Here is a 23,922-nt window from a genome sequence, read left to right as displayed (position 1 = left end):
TGAATTCATTGTGATCCTCCTACTTCAGCTTCCCCAGTACTAGGATTAAAGGTGTGAGACATCATGCCTGGCTCTGAATTCTTTCTTTTCTCTTTTTAAAATTTTATTATTTGAGAGAAAAGAGGCAGATGGCAGAGAGAGAGAGAGAGAGAGAGAGAGAGAGAGAGACAAGACAGGCAGATAGAGAATGGACACACCATGGCCTCTAGCCACTGCAAAGAACTCCAGATGCATGCGCCCCCTGTGTATCTTGGCTTACGTGGGTCCTGGGTAAACGAACCAGGGTCCTGAGGCTTCTCAGGCAAACACCTTAACCTCTAAGCCATCTCTCCAGCCCCAATAATTAATTCTTAATAAAGGCATTTAGAGACTAATAGTTGGGGTGATTTTTTTGTGTGTGAAGAGTAAAAAAAATTGTAGTTTAAAAAATTGCAAAAATTAAAAAGCATGCTATTTTAGGATTCATACTGAAGATTTTAAAAGATGAACTATAAAATAAAAAATAAAAAAACCAAATAAAAGCCAGGCAAAATGGTGCACGCCTTTAATCCTAGCACTCAGGAAGCAGAGGTAGGAGGATTGCTGTGAGTTTGAGGTCACTCTGAGACTGCATAGTGAATTCCAGGTCAGCCTGGGCCAGAGTGAGACCCTACCTTAAAAAAAAACAAACAAAAAACAAAAACAACAAGTTCATCCTAAAAGACTTTGCAATGCAAAATTATTTCACTCAGTGAGTGTTTAATAATTTGAATGCTAGAAATTACAAGCAATATTCAAAAGCAAACACATTCATAAAACTTTATACATCATTTGAACTACGTATATTTATACTAAAATCAAACATGCATCACCCTCAAACATTCATGTATCATGATTTTTATATATTACATTATTTAACACCATTCCTCATCACATGAATTTTATCATACACTTGCACCATTTTCCTTGGATTTCTGATCTTTGTCTTCATTCTTCAGGTTATCCTATAAAATGATTTTAAAAAAGCACAATTAGATTCTCCTGTTAATGTGAAGTGTGTAATAGTATTCAGTTATAAAACATTTTTTGTGTGTGATTTTACAAGGCAGGCTTTTAATAAATGAAAATGTTGAAAACAGAAGAATTTCTAACCTTCTTGAGAACTGTGTGGATTTCATCCATTACTGTGGATAAATTTCTGATTGTCTTATTCAGTTGGGTTTCAAATTGCAAATTCATGTTTTCTGAAACCTTCAAGTTTTCTTGTAATTGACCAAGGTCTTTTTTGACTTCTCTGAGTTCACCAGATAGGCTTTTGTTGGAATTCTCCAAATTTAATATGGTTTTTTCATCTTCATCTGTAAAACAAACAAACAAACAAACAAACAAAAAGACATTTTAACTGTAAGTTTTTCCAGTGTAACTTACCTTTTTTTTTGTTTTTTCAAGGTAGGATCTTGCTATAGCTCAGGCTAACCTGGAATTTACTATGTAGTTTCAAACTCAAGAAGATGATCCTCCTACTTCTGTGTCCTAGGTGCTTAGAATACACACCATGCCCAGCTTTTTCTTTTAAGTATTTTAAAATTTATCTTATTTATTTGAAAGAGAGAAAGAAGCAGGGTGGGGGGAGTGCGCATGTGAATGGGCACACCAGAGCCTCTAGCCAATGCAAACAAACTCCAGAAGCATGTGCCACCATGTGCATCTGCTTATGTGGGTACTGGGGAATCGAACCTAGGTCCATAGGCTTCACAGACAAGTGTCTTAACCACTAATCCATCCCTCCAGCCCTGAAGTGTTATTTTTGGTTTTTCAAGGTAGGGTTTCACTCTAGCCCAGGCTGATCTGGAATTCACTATGGAGTCTCACAGCCTCGAACTCAAGGCAATCCTCCTACCTCTGCCTCCCAAGTGCTGGGATTAAAAGTGTGTACTACCACGCCCAGCTCTCAATCATATTACTTCTAAACCCAGGTTCATTTTATGTGTGTATACATGTGGACACCAGAGGACAACCTCAGGTGTTGCTCTACAGGAGCCATGAACCTTTTTCCACAGCAGGGTCTCTCGCTGCTCTGGAGCTCCTCAAGAAGGCTAGGCTAGTTGCTTAATGAGTCCAGGATGCGGCCAACCTGCCCTGCAAGCGCTGAAATCACAGCACATACCACGCCTTGTGACTCAGGTCAGACTGTGCTACTTCTACTTGCAGCCTGGGAGTCTTAGTGACCGAGCTGTCTCTACACCCCAGGCTCCTTCCCCACCCAGCTCCAAGAAGGGTCTTCTAGATCAGACATCTTCCCACCTCAGCCTTCTGAACGCTGGGATTAAAAGTGCGCGTCACTATGCCTAGCCCTCCGGTTCCATTTACAAAAAATATTATAATTTGCAAGCAGGGAGGGAGGCAGGAAGGAAGAGGGAAAGAGAGAATTGGCATTTTAGGGCCTTCTGCCACAGCTAACAAACTTCAGATGCATGTGCCATTTTGTGCATTTGGCTTTACTCAGGTACTGGGGATTCAGACCTGGTTGTCAGGCTCACAAGCAAACCACTTCAAACACTAAACCATCTTTTCAGCCCTCCAGTTCCATTTTTATATTATTCTTATTTTTGGCTTATGTGGTCTTGGGGACTCAAATTTGGGTCTTTTGGGTTTGCAGACAAGTGCCTTAACCACTAAGCAATCTCTCCAGGTCCCAGTTCCTTTTATTTATTTATTTATTTTTATGAGTGTTTAAGAGAAAACAGAACTGGTACTAGAAAGGTTTGAAAAATTCAAGAAGCCAGGGAGGTGGCTCACACTTGTAATCCTAATACTTGGGAATCTGAGGCAGGAGGATCATCATGAATTCAGGGGCAGCCTGTTTACATAATGAAACCCTATCTCAAAAATACAAACATACATGTGCACATGCACACATTAAAAAAAAAAAAAAACATGCGATAGAGGAAAGTAGCTATCTTGAGAGTATACACAAAGAGTTAAGACTCTCAGAAAGCCAAACAATCTTATAACCAGCAATAGAAATGAGAGTTGTATATAAGGTATACTCTAGTTGCATGAACACACATGCATATACCTCATAAGAATTTTTAAAATACTAACATGCCCAATGTTCTTCCTCACCTGTTTTTTCTTCTAATAATTGCAGCTTCTGTTCTACTTCAGCTCTTACTTTTTCACTCTTTTCCAATTTTTGCAAGAGGCTTCCGACATCTACCATTGCACCATTGTATACAATAAGTCCAACATTTTCTTCTCCATCTTTGGAGTCCTGTTTTACAGTTGGTGATGGAAGCAGTAACCTGTTTCCTATAAGAGAAAAAAATCCGTAATTCAGGAGGATATTTTTTTCCCTTAAAATTTATTTATTTGCATGTGGCTGTATTAGCACACCAGGGTCTCTTGCTTCTGAAAACAAATGTCAGATGCTTGTACTTTTCTGTGTACCGCTTTACATGGGTGGCTGGAGAGCTGAACACAGGCTAACAGGCTTTGCAAACAAGCACCTTAATGTGCTGGGCCATCTACGCAGTCCCATCTCCCACCCCCACCCCGAGGTAGGGGCTTATTATAGCCTAGGATGACCTGGCACTCACTCTATAGTCCCAGGCTGGTCTCAAACTTACTGTGATCCTCCTACCTGTTTCCTGAGTGCATGGGTTATTTAAAGGTATGAGCTACCACGTCCAGGGCCGATATATATATATCTTTAATTAAAACTAATGAATAACATAGACTTTTTTTTTTTTTTAAGTTGAGAGAGAAAGAGAGAGAGAATGGGTGTGTGCCAGGGCCTCTAGCTACTGTAAATAAATTCCAAACACATGTGCTACCTTATGCATCTGGGCTTATAGGGGTCCTGGGGAATCGAATCTGGGTCCTTTGGCTTTGCTTTTAAGGCAAGTACCTTAACCACTAAGCCATCTCTCCAGCCCCTATAATTGTTTTTAAAAGAGCAGCATCAGGCCAGTTGTGGTAGCACAAGCCTGCAATCCCAGTCTTCAGGAGGAAAAGGCAAAAGGATCACAAATTCAACAACAGCATGGGCTACATAGACCCTGTATTTAAAAAAAAAAAAAAAAGGCTGGAGAGATGGCTTAATGTTTAAGGTACATTTTATGGTTAAGGTTTTATTCCTCAGTACCCATATAAGCCAGATGCCCAAGGTGGTGCATGTGTTCTGGGGTTTGTTTGCAGTAGCTAGAGGCCCTGGCACATCCAGTCTACCTGGCTGTACCTCAAATAAATAAATAAATAAACAAATAAAGTTAATTGTTTGATTCCTCAGTACCCATATGAAGGCACATGCACAAAGGGGCAAATGCATCTGGAGTTCCTTTGCAGTGACAAGAAGCCCTGACACACACACATTCATTCATCCCCCCACCCACCCTTGGGACTGGAGAGATGGCTCAGCAGTTAAGGCACTTGCTTGCAAAATCTGACAGTCTGAGTTTGATTCCCCAGTACCCACATAAGGACAGATGCACAAAGTGAAACACAAATCTGGAGTTTGCTTGCAGTGGCTAGAAGCACTGATGCACCCACTTTCTCTCCTGCTTTCTCAAGCTGTCTCTCTCCTTGCAAATATATAAAACAGGACCAAAACCCAAAATGTACAAAATCTTATATCCTCAAACCTAGCATGTCTTCCTGAAGGGATTCCAACTCTTCATGGTTTTCGTCATCCTTTGAGGTGTCTGTTAATCTCCGGTAAAAGCAAGATTCTCGTAGCACAACTTTATTAAGAAGCTTCTTTACCTATTAATTGTAAGCAAGAAAACAGTAAGACAAACATTTAACTTCTTTTCTTCAAAGTAGGGTCTTGCTCTAGCCCAGGGTGACCTGGAATTTACTATGTAGTCTCAGTCTAGCCTCAAACTCACAGTGATCCTCCTACCTCTGTCTCTTGAGTGCTGGAATTAAAGGTGTACACCACAGCAAGTCCCATACTTTACTTCACTATGGTACTGAGATTGAACTCAACTCCTCAAGTACACTTGGAAAATGAAATGTCATCACTGAGCTGCACCCCAGTTTGAAATCAGACTTTATCTTTTTTTTCTGGTCTTCCAAGGTAGGGTCTTGCTGTACCTATGGCTAACCTGGAATTCACTATGTAGTCTCAGGATGGCCTCGAACTCATAGCAATCCTCCTAACTCTGCCTCCCAAGAGCTAGGATTATAGGTGTGTGTCACCACACCTGGCTGACTTTATCTTTCTGTAGAGCTATGTTCTAATTTTCACAGTGATGAGGATCCAACAGCAGTTGTTTTCTTAGGTATCCCACCTTAATCAACCAGAACACAAGCTTTTGGGCAACTTTTCTTTTGTTTCTCAACATAGGGTCTCACTCTAGCCCACGCTGACCTCAGACTCACGGTGATCCTCTTACCTCTGCCTCCCAAGTGATGGGATTAAAGGTGGGAACCACGATGGCCTGGCAATTGTTGATAATTTTTAATTAAAAAAAAAATCTTTTCTTACAGTCTGATGCTGGATTTCCTACCCTCCCCTCAACAAGGTAAGGTCTTGCTCTAGCCCAGGCTGCCCTGGAAATTTTACTATGTAGTTTCAGGCTGGATTCAAATTGACATCAACCCTCCTACCACTGGGATTAAAGGCGTGTGCCATCACACCAGTTACCCCCCTTTTATTTTGGTGTGTATGCTCACGTGTGTAAGTGGGCTCCTGTGAGCACTGGCACATGTCTAAAGCAGGGTCTCCTCATGTGTGCCAGCTACATTCAGATTAGGTGGCCTGCGAGGATCCAAGTGACTCTCTTTCTCTACCTCCTTTCCCTCTGTAGGTGCACTGAGATTACAGACACCAATGCTACCGGGCCTGACACTAATTACATGAGTTCTGGAGATGCAGACTCAGGTCTTCTCGCTTGCAGGACAAGCACTCATCCACTGAGCCACATCCTCCCACCACGCTTCCATGTGTGCCATGTGTCAGTGTCCCTGCAAAGAATTCTGTTGTTGTTGTTGTTTTGTTTTTCAAGGTAGGGTCTCACTTTGGTCCAGGATGACCTGGAATTAACTATGTCATCTCAGGGTGGCCTTGAACTCATGACGAGCCTCCTACCTCTGCCTCCCCAGTGCTGGGATTAAAGGCGTGCGCCACCATGCCTGGCTTGGGGTTGAACTTTCTATTTGAGCCAGAATCTCTTACTGATCCTGGAGTTTTCCATGAACTCTGGTGATTCCCATCTCAGCTCCACTGCAGGAATAGGGCTACATGTATGCCGGGCCACACCCAGTTATTTTATGTGCAGTCTGTACAGTCAGCTGGCCTTCATGATTATGCAGCAAGTACCCTTAACCACTGAGCTGTCTCTCACATCTTGCTGTGTATCTAAGAGTGGCCTTCAACTCACATTACTCCTTCCTGAGGATCCCAAGCGCTGGGATACAGGTGAGGTATAAATACTAAATCAAATATTAAGATACACATGTACAAAGATGTTTATTACAGACAAGTTTATAATTCAGGAATAAAAAACTCATTAAGAATAAGGAAATTAAGCCAATTATTATAAATCTATATAGTAGATGAGGCAGCAATTAAAAAAAAAAGAGTAACATCTTTGTTCTTCCTTCCAACACTACTTATCCTGCCTGGTGTCCTTTGTTTTTCTTTTTCTTTTTTTGGTTTTTTGAGTTAGGGTCTCATTCGAGCCCAGGCCAACCTGAAATTCACTATGTAGTCTCAGGGCAGCCTTGAACTCACGGCAATCCTCCTGAGTGCTGGGATTAAAGGCCTGTGCCACCATGCCTGGCTCCATGTCCTTTTTTTGATACTCTGTAGTCTTGATTCTCTTTCTTCAAATTCCAAGTACTGGGATTATCTAAAGGCTCTCTATACGTTCATGGTAGAATATTTATATGTTGGTGAGTAAAAAAACACTGTATCAATATGTATAGAACAGTTTCATCTTTTTCATTTTTTGTTTTTTTTGAGGTGGGGTCTCATTTGAGCCCAGGCCAACATGAAATTTACTATGTAGTCTCAGGGCGGCCTTGAACTCATGGCAATCCTCCTACCTCTGCCTCCCAAGTGCTGGGATTAAAGGCGTGCTCCACCATGCCTCCTCATCTTTTTTTTTAAATTAGTATTTTATTTATTTAGTTGTTTATTTATTTATTTATTTGCAAGCAGGGAGAGACAGAAGAGAAAAAGAGAGAATGGGCATGTCAGGGCCACCAGCTGCTGCAAACAAACCACAAATACATGCACTAATTCATGCATCTGGCTTTATGTGGGTACTGGGGAACTGAACTTGGGTCATTAGGCTTTGCTGGCAACCATGCTTTAACTGTTGAGCCATCTCCCCAGCCCCAATTTCGTCTTTTGTTTCTAGTATTAGAACATTCATAAACCTAAGTTACTTTTAAGAGTTTTGTTTAAATAATGTGGTTATGTATTAGTCCTGATGAAAAGAACTTTTACAGAAGATAGGGGAAGTAACTTTTACCTTTCTACTCTTTCTCTTTTCTTTTTTCCCCCTTGAGGTAGGGTCTCACTCTAGCCCAGGTTAACTTGGAACTCACTCTGTAGCCCCAGGCCGGCCTCAAACTCATGGTGATTCTCCTCCTACCTTTACCTTCCGTGTGCTGGCATTAATGATAAGTGCCAAAATGCCTAGTACCCTTTTCTACTCTTTACATTACATTATTATCTAATTGCTTTGTAATAAGCTTTTATCAATTTTTTTTTTTTTTTTTTTTTTTTTTTTTTTTTTTTTGTTTTTCGAGGTAGGGTCTCACTCTGGTCCAGGCTGACCTGGAATTAACTCTGTCATCTCAGGGTGACCTTGAACTCATGGCGATCCACCTACCTCTGCCTCCCGAGTGCTGGGATTAAAGGCGTGCGCCACCACACCCGGCAAGATTTTTTTTTAAATTTTTTATTTATTTATTTGAGAGCGACAGACACAGAGAGAAAGACAGATAGGGAGAGAGAATGGGCATGCCAGGGCTTCCAGCCTCTGCAAACGAACTCCAGATGCATGCACCCCCTTGTGCATCTGGCTAACGTGGGACCTGGGGAACTGAGCCTCGAACCGGGGTCCTTAGGCTTCACAGGCAAGTGGTTAACCGCTAAGCCATCTCTCCAGCCCTTGTATCAAGATTTTTTGTTTGTTTGTTTCTTGTTTTCCCAAGTAGGGTCTCAATCTAGCCCAGGCTGACCTGGAATTCACTATGTAGTCTCAGGGTGGCCTTGAACTCATGGTTATCCTTCTACCTCGGCATCACATGTGCTGGGATTAAAGGTGTGAGACACCACACCTGGCTTTGCTTTTTTTTTTGAAGTAGGGACTTGCTCTACCCCAGACTGACCTGCAACTCTCAGCAAACCTAGGATGGGATTAATGGCATACACCACTGCACCTGGCTCATGATACTTTCATATACATATATATCTATTGAGAGAGAGCAAGCAAGAAATAGAGAGACAGAGAGAGAACTGGCAAGCCAGGGCCTCAAGCCTTGCAGTCAAACTTGAGACACATGCGCCACCTTATGCATCTGGCTTACGTGGGACCTGATGGGTCCTTAGACTTCACAGGCAAGAGCCTTAACTGCTAAGTCATCTCTCAAGCCCTATTTTCATATCTTATATTGAAAATATTAAAGTTGTGATGGCTCAAGATGGTTTTTCTGGCAGTTGGAAGCTTAAGTAGGAAGAATGCTTTGAGTTTTAGGCCAAAAAAAGCTAACAAGGGGCTATGGGAGACAGCAAGGTCAACAAAGTGGAAAACTTGTGGACTCTAGTTAAAACCCTGGAAATCACATTAAAAGAGGCTGGCCTAACCAGGCAGGGTGGCACACATCTTTAAACCCAGCAATCTGGTGGTAGAGGTAGGAGGATCGCTGAGAGTTGAAAGCCAGCCTGAGAATACACACTGAATTCCAGGTCAGCATGGGCTAGATTTGAGACCCTATCTCAAAACCCCTCTCACAATCTGAAAACAAACAAACAGAAAAAAAAAACAAACAAGGGCTGGAAGAATGACTTAGTAGTTAAGGCACTTGCCAATGAAGTCTAAGTATCCAGATTTGATTCTCCAGTACCCATATAAAGCCGGATGTACAAGGTGGAGTATATCTGCAGTGGCTGGAGACCCAGATGTGCCTATTCTCTCTCTTAAATAAAAAAATAAATAAAATCCCAAACACCAAGGACTGGAGAGGAGACTCCATGGTTAAAGGCACTTGCTTACAAAGCCTGCTGACTCAGGTTCAATTTCTGAGCCATTCACATAAAGCCATAAAGGTACTCATTTGCAGGGGCAAGAGACTCTGGTGTGTGTACACACAGACACACACTTAAAACAAAAGAACATAAAACAGGCTTGTGAAATGGTTCAATAGGTAATGCTTATTACAGATGTATGAGTACTGGATGTTCAATCCTCAGCACCCATGTAAAAAGACTGGGCTACATACAGCACCGAGACATCTCTAGCACACCCTTCAAGGCTCAGGGTCCACTGCAGAGGAGGTGGCAGAAAGCATGCAAGAGTCAATGCACTCATCCAGATACAAAATGCCCTTGATATTCATGATCTTCCACTGACTAAAACTACCTATACAATACCTTCTTAATAGGAGGAAAAACATAATGACATCACAATAAGAGAGACTAACTGGAAGACAGGGAATGCAACAAAAGGTGGATTTGAGAGAAGGGAGGGAATTAACATGGTTTTGTTGTCTATACTTATGGAAGCTGCCAATAAAAGTTTTTATTTTTTGGTTTATTTTTATTTACTTATTTGAGAGCGACAGACAGAGAAAGAGGCAGAGAGAGAGAGATAGAGAGAGAGAGAATGGGTGCGCCAGGGCCTCCAGCCACTGCAGAGGAATTCTAGATGCGTGCGCCCCCTTGTGCATCTGGCTAATGTGGGACATGGGGAATGGAGCCTCGAACCGGGGTCCTTAGGCTTCACAGGCAAGCGCTTAACCGCTAAGCCATCTCTCCAGCCCCCAGTAAAAGTTTTTTAACATTTTATTTATTTGAGAGAGACTGGGTCACAGGCAAACATGTTAACCACTAAGTCATCTCTCCAGCCCAGTAAAAAGTACCCCTCTCCCCACGTAGAGTCTCACTCTAGCCCAGGCTGACCTAGAACTCAACTATGTAGTTTCAGGGTGGCCTCTAACTCACATTGATCCTCCTACCTCTGCCTCCCAGAGTGCAGAGATTAAAGGCATGTGACACCATGCCAGGGAAAAATTTTTTTTAAAAAATGAAAGCTGGGGGCTGGACAGATGGCTTAGTGGTTAGGCATTTGCCTGCAAAGCCAAAGGATCCCGGTTCAACTTTTTAGGACCCATGTAAGCCAGATGCACAAGGCATCTGTTCGTCTGCAGTGGCTGGAGGCCCTGTTGTGCCCATACTTCTCTCTCTCTCAAATAAATAAAGAAAATATATATTAAAAAAAAAAAAACAGAAGCTAGAGACATGGTCAGCAGTTAAAAGCACTTGCTTGCAAAGTCTGACGGCCTGGGTGTGATTCCGCATTCCCCAGTACCCATGTAAAGCCATATGCAGAAAGTGGCGCATGCATATGGAACTTCATTTGCAGTGGCAGGAGGCCCTGGTGTGCCCATATTCTCTTTATCATTCTCTCTTCTCTTTCCTTCATTCTGCCCTCACAAATAAATAAAAAAGAAAAGAGCCGGGCGTGGTGGCACATGCCTTTAATCCCAGCACTTGGGAGGCAGAGGTAGGAGTTATCACCATGAATTCCAGGACACCCTGAGAGGCCATAGTTAATTCCAGGTCAGCCTGGGCCAGAGTGAAACCCTACCTCGAAAAAACAAAACAAAAAAGAAGGAAAGATGAGCAACAACTTATGGCATTAAATAAATTAATTTATTCTATTATCCTAGGTAACATCTAGAAAAGTTACTAGGTTGGGCCTATAATTTAGTATAGAACACATGTTCAATATGATTCAGGTCTGAGTGCAACAAAGTTATTAATATTTACTTTCATTTTAAATTTACAAATAGATTACCTGGGCCCGAGAAAGATGTAGTCCAAGAGTATATAGAATTTCTTCCAAATCCTTTTCAAGAAGGTAACCACAATGACTTTGATCAAAATAGACAAAGGCCATTAATAGATCCCTGTTAACTGTGATCATCTGCATTTTTTCTTTTTCCTAAAAAAATGTGCAATAAGATGCAATTTATTACCATTACAAAAAAAAAAAAAAAGAAGTGCAAACTGTTTCCATAAAATAGTGCTAATCTTGAAAATCTCTGATTCAATCTAGCTAAAACATGTAACGACAATGAAAGAAAGTAAGACATACAGGATGATTCACACAGGTACAAATATCAAAACCTAGTACCTAAATCTTGCTGTTTGGTGTTATAAAGATATACAAGGGGGCTGGAGAGATGGCTTAGCGGTTAAGCGCTTGCCTGTGAAGCCTAAGAACCCCAGTTCGAGGCTCGTTTCCCCAGGACCTATGTTAGCCAGATGCACAAGGGGGCACATGCATCTGGAGTTGGTTTACAGTGGATGGAAGCCCAGGCGCACCCATTCTCTCTCTCTCTCTTTCTGTTTGTCGCTCTCAAATAAATAAAGAAAAATAAATAATTTTTTAAAAAGATATATGAGGAAGCCGGGCGTGGTGGCGCACGCCTTTAATCCCAGCACTTGGGAGGCAGAGGTAGGAGGATCACCATGAGTTCAAGGCAACCCAGAGACTACATAGTGAATTCCAGGTCAGCCTGGGCTAGAGTGAGACCCTACCTTGAAAAACAAAAACAAAACAAAAAAAAGATATATGAAGGCTGGGTGTGGTGGAGCACCTTTAATCCCAGCAATCTCCAGCTGGAGGAAGAGGTAGGATGGCCAGGAAAAAAATAAATAAATAAAATAAAGACATAAACAAGGACTAATAAACTAAAAATAAATTTGAGTCATATAAGATATGGAAATTGTCAAACTCCAAAGGATATACTACTCAATATCCTAAAAGTAAAAAGGAAAAATTAAAACACCTTATCCTTAGAAGGTCTCTCCTTGCAGTATCTGTTGACATCTCTTTTATCATCTCGTTTGTTCATTTCTTCCTCATCCCGATCTGCAAAACAAATGGAATAGCAACCAAGAAAACTTCATTAATACACATTTTCAACTACTGTAGAAATCTATGCTACTCTTTTATCACAAGTTTCAAAAAAAAGAAATAACACCAATCTCTAAGAAAAAAGTGTGGGTATCATTTTAAAAAGAGGCAAACTGTGGAGATTGCTCAGTGGTCAAAGGGCTCAAGCTGGAGTACCTGAGTCTGATGCCCAGACCTCACTTCAAATGCTGGAAGCTGTGGCAAGCTTCTGTAATCCCACCATAGTGACAGTGTGACGGGAGGCAGACACCTCAAAAGAGGTGAGCCAGAATTCCACATGCACTCTATGGCACATACATTTGGGTGCACATGCAAACACGTACACAAAAATCAATACTATAAAAAGGAGGAAGAAGAGCCAGGCGTAGTGGTGCACACCTTTAATCCCAGCACTCAGGAGGCAGAGGTAAGAGGATCACTGTGAGTTCGAGGCCACTCTTGAGACTGACCACTGAGTGAATTCCAGGCCATCCTGGGTTAGAGAGCAAGACTCTATGTAGTGGTTTGATTCAGGTGTCCTCCATAAAAGTTGTTCTGAATGCTAGGTTCCCAGTTGATAGAGATTTGGGAATTAACACCTCTTGGAGGCAGTGTACTGTCGGGTGTGGGCTTATGTGTGTTATTGCCAGTACCCCCATGCCAGTGTTTGGCACTCTCCTGTTGCTATGTCCCACCTTATATAGTCCAGGTGGTGATGTCCACCCTATGCTCATGCCATTGTTTTCCCTCCCATCATGGAGCTTCCCCTTCAAGTTTGTAAGACAAAATAAACCTCTTTTTACCCACAAACTGCTCTTGGTTGGGTGATTTCTACCAGCAATGCAAACCTGACTTCAACACCTTACTTTGAAAAAACAAAACAACAACAACAAAAAAGGAAGAAATTCACAAAGAAACGGGAAAGAGGGCTGTAGAGATGGCTTCGTGGTTAAGGCGTTTGCCTGCAAAGTTCAATTCCCCAGGACCCAAGTAAGCCAGATGCTGAAGGTGGCCCATGCATCTGCAGTTTGTTTGCAGTGGCTGGAGGCCCTGGTGTGCCCATTCTCTCTCCCTCTCTCTGCCTCCTTCTCTCTCTCTCCAATAAATAAAATAAATAAATAAGATTAAGAATGTGGTAAAGAAAAGAGACTGATTCACTTAAGTGGGCAAGTCTACTTGGGAGACAGAGGTAGGAGGATTGCTGTGAGTTCAAGGCCACCCTGAGATTGCATAGTGAATTCCAGGTTAGCCTGAGCTACAGTGAGACCCTACATTGAAAAATCAACCCCCCCCCAATTTTTTTTATTGAACAAGAAACAAGCGAACAAAAAAAGGCCAGGCGTGGTGGTACACGCCTTTAATCCCAGCACTCACAAGGCAGAGGTATGAGGATCACTGTGAGTTTGAGGCCACCCTTAGACTACACAGTAAATTCCAGGTCATTCTGGGCTAGAGTGAGACTCTACATCAAAAAACAAAACAAACCAAAATAAATAAAAATAAATAAATAAAGCCAGAAACATTTTTAAATAGGATGGAGAGATTGCTCAGTGGTGAGCACACTTGCCTGTGAAGCCTAAGGCTCCATGTTCGACTCTCCAAGTCCCACATAAGCCAGATGCACAATGACACAGGTGTGCAAGGTTGCACAGGCACACAAGGGGAAGTATGTGTCAGGAGTTTGCAGTAGCTGGAGGCCCTGGTGTGGCAATTCTCTTTCCCCTCCTCGCTCATTCAAAAAAAAAAAAAAAAAGGTAGTGTGTTGGGCTTGCCTTGAAAAACTTTTTTTTTTTTTCCCTCCCCAAGGAAGGGTGTCACTCTAGTCCAGGCTGACCTGGAATTCACTCTGTAGTCTCAGAGTGACCTTGAACTCATGGCAATCCTCCTACCTCTGCCTCCCAAGTGCTGGGATTAAAGGCGTGTGCCACCACGCCCGGCTCAAAAACATTTTTATTATTAAATATTATATTTATTAATTAGAGTTAGGAGGAGGGAGAGACTGAAAGAGACAATGAGAAGGTGAATATGGGTACACCAGGACCTCCTGGCACTGCAAATGAACTCTAGATGCATGTGCCACTTTGTGCATCTGGCTTTACATGGGGACTGAGGAATTGAACCTAGGCTTTCTAAGTAAGAGTGTTTAACCTTTAATGTCTCTCCAGCCCATATCTACAAATGTTTGAAGGCCACATCTGAAAACATCCCAGCACTCCAGAAGCAGAGGTAGGAGGATCACTGTGAGTTAAGAGGTCAGCCTGGGACTGCAGAGTGAGTTCTACATCAGTGTAGACTACAGTGAGACCCTCCAATGGATCAAACAAACAATACCACCACCACAAAATCATGGCTCCTGGGTGTGGCATTTGTTTGCAGCATTGAGAGCCCCTGGGATGCCCATACTTATTCTCTTTCTCTCTCTCAGGCAGGGTATGATGGCCATGCCCTTAATCTCAGCACTGAGAAGGCACAGAGATAGGAGGATGGCTTTGAGTTCCTGGATGCCTAACACTGGTTAAATGAACAAGGTAGCTGGAAGTGGTGGCACATGCGTTTAATCCCAGCACTTTGGAGGCAGAGGAAAGAGGATCGCTATGAGTTCAAGGCCAGCCTTGGACTACACAGTGAGGTCTAGGTCAGCCTGGGCTACAGAGAGACCCTACCTTGAGAAAAAAAAAAAGGATGATAGGGGGAAGGGTCTGGAGAGGTGGCTTAGTAATTAAGGTGTTTGCCTGTGAAACCTAAGGACCTAGGTTCAATTCCCCTCAATCCACATAAGCTAGATTTACAAAGTGGTGCATGAGTCTGGTGATCATCTGCAATGGCTGGTAGCCTTGGAGCACCTACTCTCACTATCTGCCCCTCTCTCTCTAATATACATAAGGTATTAAAAATAAAAATAAATAAATAACAAGTCCATATGGCATGGATGAGTGTAGCATTAGCAGAGCTGAAGAGAAGTGGTCTGATTCTGGGTACTTTGAGCTAGCAAGTGTCTTTAACCATCTCCCTAATCCTATGGGTACTTTTGCAAAATAGAGCTGACCATATCATGATTAATAGAATATAAAACATGAAGTTATGGATGATAACTTTTTCTTTGGAAACAAGGTCTCCTGTAGCCCAGGATGGCCTTGACCTTGCTATGAAGGCAAGGATCATAATCCTGGGATCCTACTGCCTTCACCCCTCAAGTGCCCAGAAAGAATGTCTATTCAATTGTTGACTTAAAGTGAAAAGACAGGGGCTGGAGAGATGGCTCCTTGTTTGCAACGTTTGACAGCCTGGGTTTGATTCCCTAGTACCCATGTAAAACCAGATGCACAAAGGAACACGAGCCTCTGAAATTCATGTGCAGTGGCAGGTGGTCCTGACGCACACATACCTACTCATTTCTCTCTGGATTCTACTTTCTCTCTCAAATAAATAAATAAACAAACTTGGAAAAAAGAACACACTAAGAGAATGTGGAGTTTTTCTTTAGTATTGTGTGTGTGTGTGTGTGTGTGTGTGTATGAGAGAGAGAGAGAGAAAGAGAGAGAGAGAGAAAGAGAGAGAGAGAGGAAGGGAGGGCGGGAGGGAGAGAGGGAGGGAGGGAGAGGCAGATAGAGAATGAGCACAACAGGGCCTCTAGCCACCGCAAACAAACTCTAGATGCATGTGCCATCTTGTGCATCTGGCTTACTTGAGTCCTGGAGAACCAAATCTGGGTCTTTTAGCTTTGCAGGCAAGCGCCTTAACCACTAAGTGATCTCTCCAGCCCAGAATGTGGAGTTTTAAAAAGATAGCAAGGTATGGTGGTGAGAGCCTATAATCTTAGTATTGTGGGACTGAAGTAAGGAGATGTGAGTTCAAAGCTAGCTTGGGATTATATAGTGAGGGTAACTCAGTCTGGGTTATATAGAGAGACCATGTATTACAAAAACAGTAAGAAAACCGTCAAAGAACAGAAAATGAGCAACAATTTGAATTCTGGTGAGTTCTGAGTACACGTGATGCATACCGTCTTCTTCATCCTCGGCTTCTTCTGCTTCCACTGGGTCATACTCGTCTTGGTTATTATCTTCCTCAGTTTCATCCTCATCTTTAGAGTCATCCTTTCTTTTATCTTCTTTCTATAATTTAAGATGCCTTAAAATTAACCAATATTTCACACCAAATGAACAAGTAAACAATAAGTCCATCAAATTGATGTACATGAAACAGTTTCCAATTATGAATTTCTTTTTTTTTGTTCAGTTTTTTGACGTAGGGTTTCACTCTGGCTCAGGCAGACCTGGAATTCACTATGTAAGTCTCACAGTAGCCTTGAACTCATGGCAATCCTCCTACCTCTGCCTCCCGAGTGGGGAGATGTGGCACCACGCACAATCCCAATTATGAATTTCTTATCACAATAATACACCTGGAGAGCCAGATCCACACACCTATAACCCCAGAACCCACAGGAAGCTGAAGTAGGAGACTCACCTTGAGGCCAGCCTAGGCTGCAGTGAGTTCCAGGTCAGTGAGACCCTACCTCAACTCCATATCCCACTCCAAATCCAAAACAAAAATAACAACACACTTGTTAATAATCTACTCAAGCTAAGCATGTTGGTCGTCCTTGACTACATAAAGAATTCAAAGTCAGTAGTCTGCACAACAAACAAAAGGAGAAGAGGAAGAGTTTAGAACGATTTGTTAAAATCTTTCAGTTTGGTCATTTATTACAATCTAGTAGACGAACTGAAAACTTCCAAATTATGTTGCCGATCTTGGAAATAATCACAGACCTTCCTTTCATCTCTGTCTTCTTTTTTATCTTTATCATCGCCTGATTTCCTCCGTTTGGGTTTTGGTTCATCAGTGTCATCATCTCTTTCTTCTTTTTTATCTTTTCTTTCATCTTTTTTGCTCTTCTTCTCCTTTTCCTTTTTGTCCTCTTTCTCCGGAAGAGACAGTAATGATTTGTATATTCTGACCCCAAAATCTCTTTGAAGCATTTCATTGAAAAGTTCTGCAAACAACGAAACCTACAAAAATAAATCAACATTAACCCAGTGTACCTTAACAGATATGCTGATTAGGTCCAGCAGTTAACTGCCACATCTACCATACATAATTCCTATCTATACAGGGGAGGAAATGGCCTATTGCCACAACTACTGTCAATTATGATGAAGATAACACGATACTACTAAAGTAGCTATTTTCTTTGATTCTTCCAGAATCCTTGGGAAAGATTTTCATGTGTAGTCCAAGCTGGCCTCAAAATCCCTATGTAACTAAGGATGAACTTGAACCCAGGATCCTTCTGCTTCTACCTTTCAAATGCTACAAATACAAAAAGGAGCTACCAGGATTGGATTCTTTCATGTTTATGAAAGAGGGACTCCCATAAAGCAGTTTACCCTTGAACTCTAGATCCTTCTGCTTCATTTCTACTGAATGCTATGATTACATGCAGTATTCAAAAGATGCTTTGGACCAAGCATGTTGGCACACACCTTTAATCCCAGAACTCAGAAGGCAGAAGTAGGAGGATTGCTATGAGTTCAAGACCATGCTTAAGACTATAGAGAGTTCCAGGTCAGCCAGAGCTAGAAAGTGAGACCCAACCTTGGGGGTGGGGGGAAGGACATTTTGGAGGCTGGAGAGATGGCTTAGCAGCCAATGACAGGTTCAACTCCCTAGAACCCACATAAGCCAGACACACAATGTGGCGCATGTGTCTGGAGTTTGTTTGCAGTGATTAGAAGGCCTGGTATGCCCACTCTTTCTTTCTTTCTCTTGTAAATAAGTAAAATATTTAAAGACATTTCCTTAAAAGATTTATTTTTATTTATTTATTACAGACAGAGCAAGGCAGAAAGAGAAAATGAGAATGGGCACACCAGGGCCTCTAACCACAGCAAACCAGAGGCATGTGCTACTACCATGTTCATCTTGGCTTACGTGGGACCTGGAGAATTGAACCTGGGTTCTTGGGCTTCACAGGCATGTGCCTTAAATGCACTAAACAATCTCTCCTCCCTGAAGAATTTTTGTTTGTTTGTTTGTTTTTTGTTTTTTCAAGGTAGGGTTTCACTCTAGCCCAGGCTGACCTGGAATTCACTATGGAGTCTCAGGGTGGCCTCGAACTCATGGGAATCCTCCTACCTCTGCCTCCGAGTGCTGGGATTAAATGCGTGCACCACCATGCCCGGCTCCTAAAGAATTTTTTCATTTAGATGAAGTATTCCTTACTTACTTCTTTGTAGACTCAGGGTGAAAATCTGACTCAAAAACAGTAAGATATGGGCTGGAGAGATGGCTTAGCGGTTAAGTGCTTGCCTGTGAAGCCTAAGGACCCCGGTTCGAGGCTCGGTTTCCCAGGTCCCACGTTAGCCAGATGCACAAGGGGGCGCATGCGTCTGGAGTTCGTTTGCAGAGGCTGGAAGCCCTGGTGCACCCATTCTCTCTCTCTCCCTCTATCTGTCTTTCTCTCTGTGTCTGTCACTCTCAAATAAATAAATAAAAAATGAACAAAAAATACTTAAAAAAAAACAACAACAGTAAGATACCTGAGAAGACAGCCAACATTGACTTCTATCTTCTACACACACATGAGTACACATACACATAGACAAAAGCTTAAACATTACCTCAAATGAATGCTCTTTGTTATCCTCTAATCTGTAATCCAAAAGGACACTCAGAGACATGATGCTACAATCAAACTTGCCACTTTTAGCAGCCCAGTTTGGATGTACAATTATGGCTGGTTCGTCAGGCAAAATGTATCTTCTTTCCCGACGTTGGCGTTCCATCTCCTCTTGCCGTTTTCTTTCTTCCTCCTGGATGTGTAAAAGTCATGTATTATACACAAAGCTATAAAAAATATATACCAGGGGCTGGAGAGATGACTTAGTAGTTAAAGTGATTGCCTAAAAAGCTTAAGGATCCAGATTCAGTTCACCAGTACCCACTAAGCCATAGGCACCAGGTGGCACATGCATCTGAGTTCATATGCAGTGGCTGGAGGTCCTAACATGTCCATTCTTATTCTCTCTCAAGGTGCCACCATGCCCAGTTTTAACATATTAAGGTGACTGATTATACTAGCCCAAAATAGAGAGTAGCTTTTTGGAGGGCCCGGCGGGGGGGGGGGATTGGGAGGGGAGGTTTCGAGGTAGAGGTCTCTCTTTAGCTCAGGCTGACTTGAAATTTACTATGAAGTCTCAGGATGGCCTTGAACTCCTGGCGATCCTCCTCCCTTTGCCTGGGATTAAAGATGTGCCCCATCACACCCAGCTTGAGGAAATCATTTTCACCTACACTAAGGCTGGGTGTGGTGGCATATGCATTTAACCCCAGAACTGGTGAGGTCATTTTCCTGCTGATACTGAGGAAAAACCATTTCACAAAAGCACTCAGGAACCCACCAACATCAGCTGAGACGACAGTCTGCCAGAACAAATCAGCAGTCTCTCCATAATCTCTATCCCTTGTGTTACGGAGGAAACCTAAATAAACCCTTCACAAAAACCATAAAGCTGATTGTGGTGGTGCATGCCTATAACCCCAATACTAGGGAGATAGAGACAGGAGGATGATCACCAAAAGTTCAAGTTCAGCTTCATATGCACAGCAAAAGGTAACAAGCAAATGAAAGGGAGGGAGGGAAGGAAGAAGGAAAGAAGGAAAGAGGAAACTAGGCACACCAGGGCCTGGAGCCACTGCAAACAAACTCCAGATACATGCGCCATCTTGCACATCTGGCTTACGTCGGTCCTGGGGAATAATCTGGGTCCTCTGCTCGGCAGGCAAGCATGTTAACCGCTAAGCCATCTCTCCAGTCCTATGACTCATTCTCTTATTGCCCACTTGCCAATTCCCTTGAGATGAGAACTCCCTCTCTAGAGCTGTGGTCTGTCACTAAGTCCCAGCAATTCTGTGAACTCTCGCCACTGGGGTTACAGACCTGTTTGGCCATAACCAGCTTTTAAAAAAATGTGGAATGTTTCATGAATCTGTATGTCATCTTTTGCACAGAGGCCAAGCTAAACTTCTCTGTATTGTTCCAATCTCAGTATAAGTGCTACTAACATGAGTGCTCATTTTGTTTAATTCTTTAGTGATAAGGTCACACAGTATACAAAAACATTGATAACTTACAGTACTTCTAAATACAGAATACATACTTCTTTGTCGTCTTCAGATTTCCTATCATCCTCGTCTTCATCTTCCTTTTCAGACTTCTCTAGTTCCTTCTGCTCTTCTTTTTGTTCTTCTACTTTAAGCTGTTTTGTTAGTCGGGCTATTAACTGGGATTTTAATCCTTTGGAACTAAGAGCTCGACTTTCTAATTCTTTTCGGAGATCATTTACCTAATGTATAGAGTGCAAAAACACAGAAAAAGAAAATAGGATATACACGAACAATAATTATCTTTTGTCTGATTTTAAGAAGTTACAAATTCAAGGCAGCCTGGTCTACATAGGGAGTGTTGGGCCATCAGGGATACACAGTGAGATGCTGTATCCAAAAAATAAATAAAACTTTAGCAAAAGGGACATAGCTCGTACAATGCCTATAAAAACAGAAAATGACAGAGTATTTTTGAAAAGTAAGTTAAAAAAGCTTGGGTTAATTGAGACAGAATCTTGGGTAGTTCAGGTTGGGCTTGAACTCTTGGCTCTCCTACCTATCTCCCAAATGTTAAGATCACAGTTTGCATTACACCTGGGCTTAAATATACTTAAAAAGGTTTTGGAGTGAGATGGTTCAGCAGTTAAAGGCACTTGCCTGCAAAGCTGAACAACCTGGGTTTAATTCTCCAGTACCTATGTGAAGCCAGATGCACAAGGAGGCATATTTTATTGGAGTTTATTTGCAATGACCTGGGTGTGCCTGTTCTCTCTCCCTGTCTCCTTCTCCCTCATGAATAAATAAATAAATAAATAAATAAATAAATAAATAAATAAATAAATAGGTAGAAAACAAAAAACCAGGGCTGGAAGTTGGCTCAATAGATGAGCATGTAAGCTTGCCATGCGGGCAGGCACAAGCAGAGCATGAACCCTAGCAGCCAGGTAAGGCTGATGCTAGTGCTGCTGCCATCAAGTGTAACCCAGCATGCTGGCTCAAGAGGGAGGAGAGGGCTGGAGCGATGGTTTAGTGGTTAAGCACTTGTCTGTGAAGCCTAAGACACTGGTTTGAGTCTTGATTCCCCAGAACCCACGTTAGCCAGATGCACAAGGGGCACATGCGTCTGGAGTTCCTTAGCAGTGGCTGGAGGCCCTGATGCACCCATTCTCTCTCTCTGTGTCTCTTTCTCTCTCTGTCACACTCAAATAAATAAATAAAAATGAACAACAAATTAAAAAAAAAAAAGAGGGAAGAGAAGACAGAAAATCTGTCTGAAGCTCACAGGCACAGGCAGGCTGGACTATTGAACAGCAGTGAACCTCAAAATGAGATAAAAATCAAGGACCAAACTGGGCATGGTGGCACACACCATTGATCCCAGCACTTGGGAGGCAGAGGTAGGAGGTTCATCATGAGTTCAAGGCCACCCTGAGACCAGAGTGAATTCCAGGTCAGCCTGGGCTAGAGCAAGACCTTACCTCAAACTCCCCCTCCCTGGAAAAAAAAAAAAAAAAAAAAGCAAGGACTGACACCCGAAACTATGTGCCATGGCACTTGTGTGCCTATACTTCCATGTGAAAACACTCACAAAGCAACAAGGCAACATATAATATAAAGGGTGTTTTCTTTTTAAAAAAGTTGCCAAAGCCTGGTGTGACGGTGCACGCCTTTAATCCCAGCACTTGGGAGGCAGAGGTAGGAGGATCGCCTTGAGTTCAGGGCTACCCTGAGACTACACAGTGAATTCCAGGTTAGCCTGAGCTAGAGTGAGACCTTACCTCAAAAAGTCAAAATAAGTAAATAAAATAAAAGTTGCTAAAAATGGTGAGGTATACGGATGCTCAACAAAGAGCAGTATTTAACAAATTAGTAAATATACTGAATATCCTGTGACATTTATCAATAATTACATGAGGAAAAACTAACAATAACTAAAAAGATCAGAAGCAATGTTTCTATACCTAGCATAAAAGACAATGAAAACACCATTAAAAAAAAAAAAAAAGCTGGGAGTGGTGGCACATGCATTTAATCCCAGCACTCAGAGGCAGAGATAGGATAGGAGGACTGCCATGAATTCAAGGCCACCCTGAAACTAGATAATGAATTCCAGGTCAGCCTGAGGTAGAGTGAGACCCTACCTCGAAGAAATAAACAAGCAAAAAAAACCTATATGGGCTGGAGGTATGTCTTAGCAGTTAAGGCATTGCAAAGTCTAAGAAATCAGGTTCAATTCCTTTGTACCCACATAAGCCAGATGCACAAAGTGGCACATATGTCTAGGGTTTGTTTGCAGTGGCTACAGGCCCTGGTGAGCCTACTCTCAATCCCTCTTTCTGCCTTTCTCTCAAATAAATAGTAATAATTTTTTTTAAAGCATATATATTTACTGATAATCCTAAGAAATACAGGTGTTTTTCTTTTCCTTTGTTGAGACAGGATTCAGCTACATAATCCAGGCTGACATTGAACTCATGATCCTCTTGGCTCTGCCTCCCAAATGGTGGGATTATAGGTATGCACTACCATATTAGTTATAAATTTTAGAATACAGAGCTTAGAAACAAAGCCATCAATTTGACAAAAAATTCTAAGCACAGGGTTAATTTTCTGAATCTGGAGTACTCTACATGAAACTTGGTATTGATGACAATTTGAGTAAGTATAACATTCTCATGGTAAATGTTTTTCCACTTCAACAGCAATGTGGATTTACAAGATTCATCTAGTTAAGTGTGGTGGTTCACGCCTGTAGTCCCAGATACATAGGAGGCTCAAATACAGGACCATCTGAGCCCAAAAGTTCAAGGACATCCTAACTATCATTAGTTCACTGCCCCCACAAAGCTTTAAAATATCAAAGCTGAGTGAGCCGGGCATATGATATACACCTTTAATCCCACCACTAAGGAAGCAGAGATAGGAGGATCATCATTGTGAGTTCAAGACTTGAGACTCCACAGAGAATACCAGGTCAGCTTGAGCTAGAGGTGAGACTCTACCCCAAAAAGCAAAAAAAAAAAAAAAAAAAAAAAAGTTACATTACAAAGTAGAAAAACGTTTTTTTCTGCTTTGGGAACTGCAAAAGCAAGTAATGATCAGTCTCTAATCTTTTGCACATAGACCTACACTCACATTAAAGGCCCAGATTACAAAAAACTGCAGAAGGATGACAAATCTGAAGCTATCAGAAAGACTAACAAGGTTAATCAGGATGTAAGAGGAGTCTTACTTTGTTTCCCAGTTAGGTGGTACAACTAATAAGTGGTACCTTTGCAATTTGTCATAAAAAAAATTAAGTTACTTAAGAGCAGACAGAAATCCCAAGCCAAAAAACAATGTTATAGACACCATACAGGCATTTATATATTACAGATATTTGTCAGACAGTAGCTAAACTAATACATGTCACATTGTCTAATGTATACATATATATTTACATGTTTAGGTAGAATGTAATAATCTAAAATCAGTGGACTTCATTTTGAATGTTTTCTTTAGTCTGGTTTTTTGGGATCTCAGGTGGCCTGGAATAACCTATGTGGCTCAGGTTAGCCTGATGCAATCCTCCTGCTTCAACCTCTGAAATTCTGGGATTAGAGGTGTCAGCCACCATATCTATCTTGAGTATCATTTAAAAAAGGGGGGGGGGTGCTAGAGGGATGGCTTAGCAGTGAAGATATTTTCCTGC

General features: G+C 41.9%; 1 protein-coding gene and 1 non-coding gene across 3 annotated transcripts in view; both read right to left on the bottom strand.

The window, feature by feature from the left end:
* Positions 1-701: 701 nt before the first annotated feature.
* Positions 702-23,922, bottom strand: part of Ccar1 (cell division cycle and apoptosis regulator 1) — a 55,253-nt gene continuing 32,032 nt past the window's right edge. For both annotated transcript variants that reach the window (XM_045137538.1, XM_045137539.1), the window contains exons 16-25: positions 20,285-20,470; positions 18,746-18,937; positions 16,895-17,134; positions 16,123-16,234; positions 12,013-12,095; positions 11,016-11,162; positions 4,623-4,743; positions 3,106-3,291; positions 1,132-1,337; positions 702-983 (exon numbers count right to left, since the gene is read on the bottom strand). In XM_045137538.1, the coding sequence (XP_044993473.1) occupies positions 924-983; positions 1,132-1,337; positions 3,106-3,291; positions 4,623-4,743; positions 11,016-11,162; positions 12,013-12,095; positions 16,123-16,234; positions 16,895-17,134; positions 18,746-18,937; positions 20,285-20,470 (1,533 nt within the window). In that variant the 3' untranslated portion in view covers positions 702-923. The remainder of the gene's footprint in view (positions 984-1,131; positions 1,338-3,105; positions 3,292-4,622; positions 4,744-11,015; positions 11,163-12,012; positions 12,096-16,122; positions 16,235-16,894; positions 17,135-18,745; positions 18,938-20,284; positions 20,471-23,922) is intronic.
* On the bottom strand, positions 20,090-20,197 carry LOC123455860. The gene has a single exon (XR_006634175.1). It is a non-coding gene; the product is annotated as a U6 spliceosomal RNA (small nuclear RNA).

Source organism: Jaculus jaculus, chromosome 18, assembly GCF_020740685.1.
Source record: "Jaculus jaculus isolate mJacJac1 chromosome 18, mJacJac1.mat.Y.cur, whole genome shotgun sequence".
Taxonomy (NCBI): Eukaryota; Metazoa; Chordata; class Mammalia; order Rodentia; family Dipodidae; genus Jaculus; species Jaculus jaculus.
This window is presented reverse-complemented; position numbering and strand designations above follow the sequence as displayed.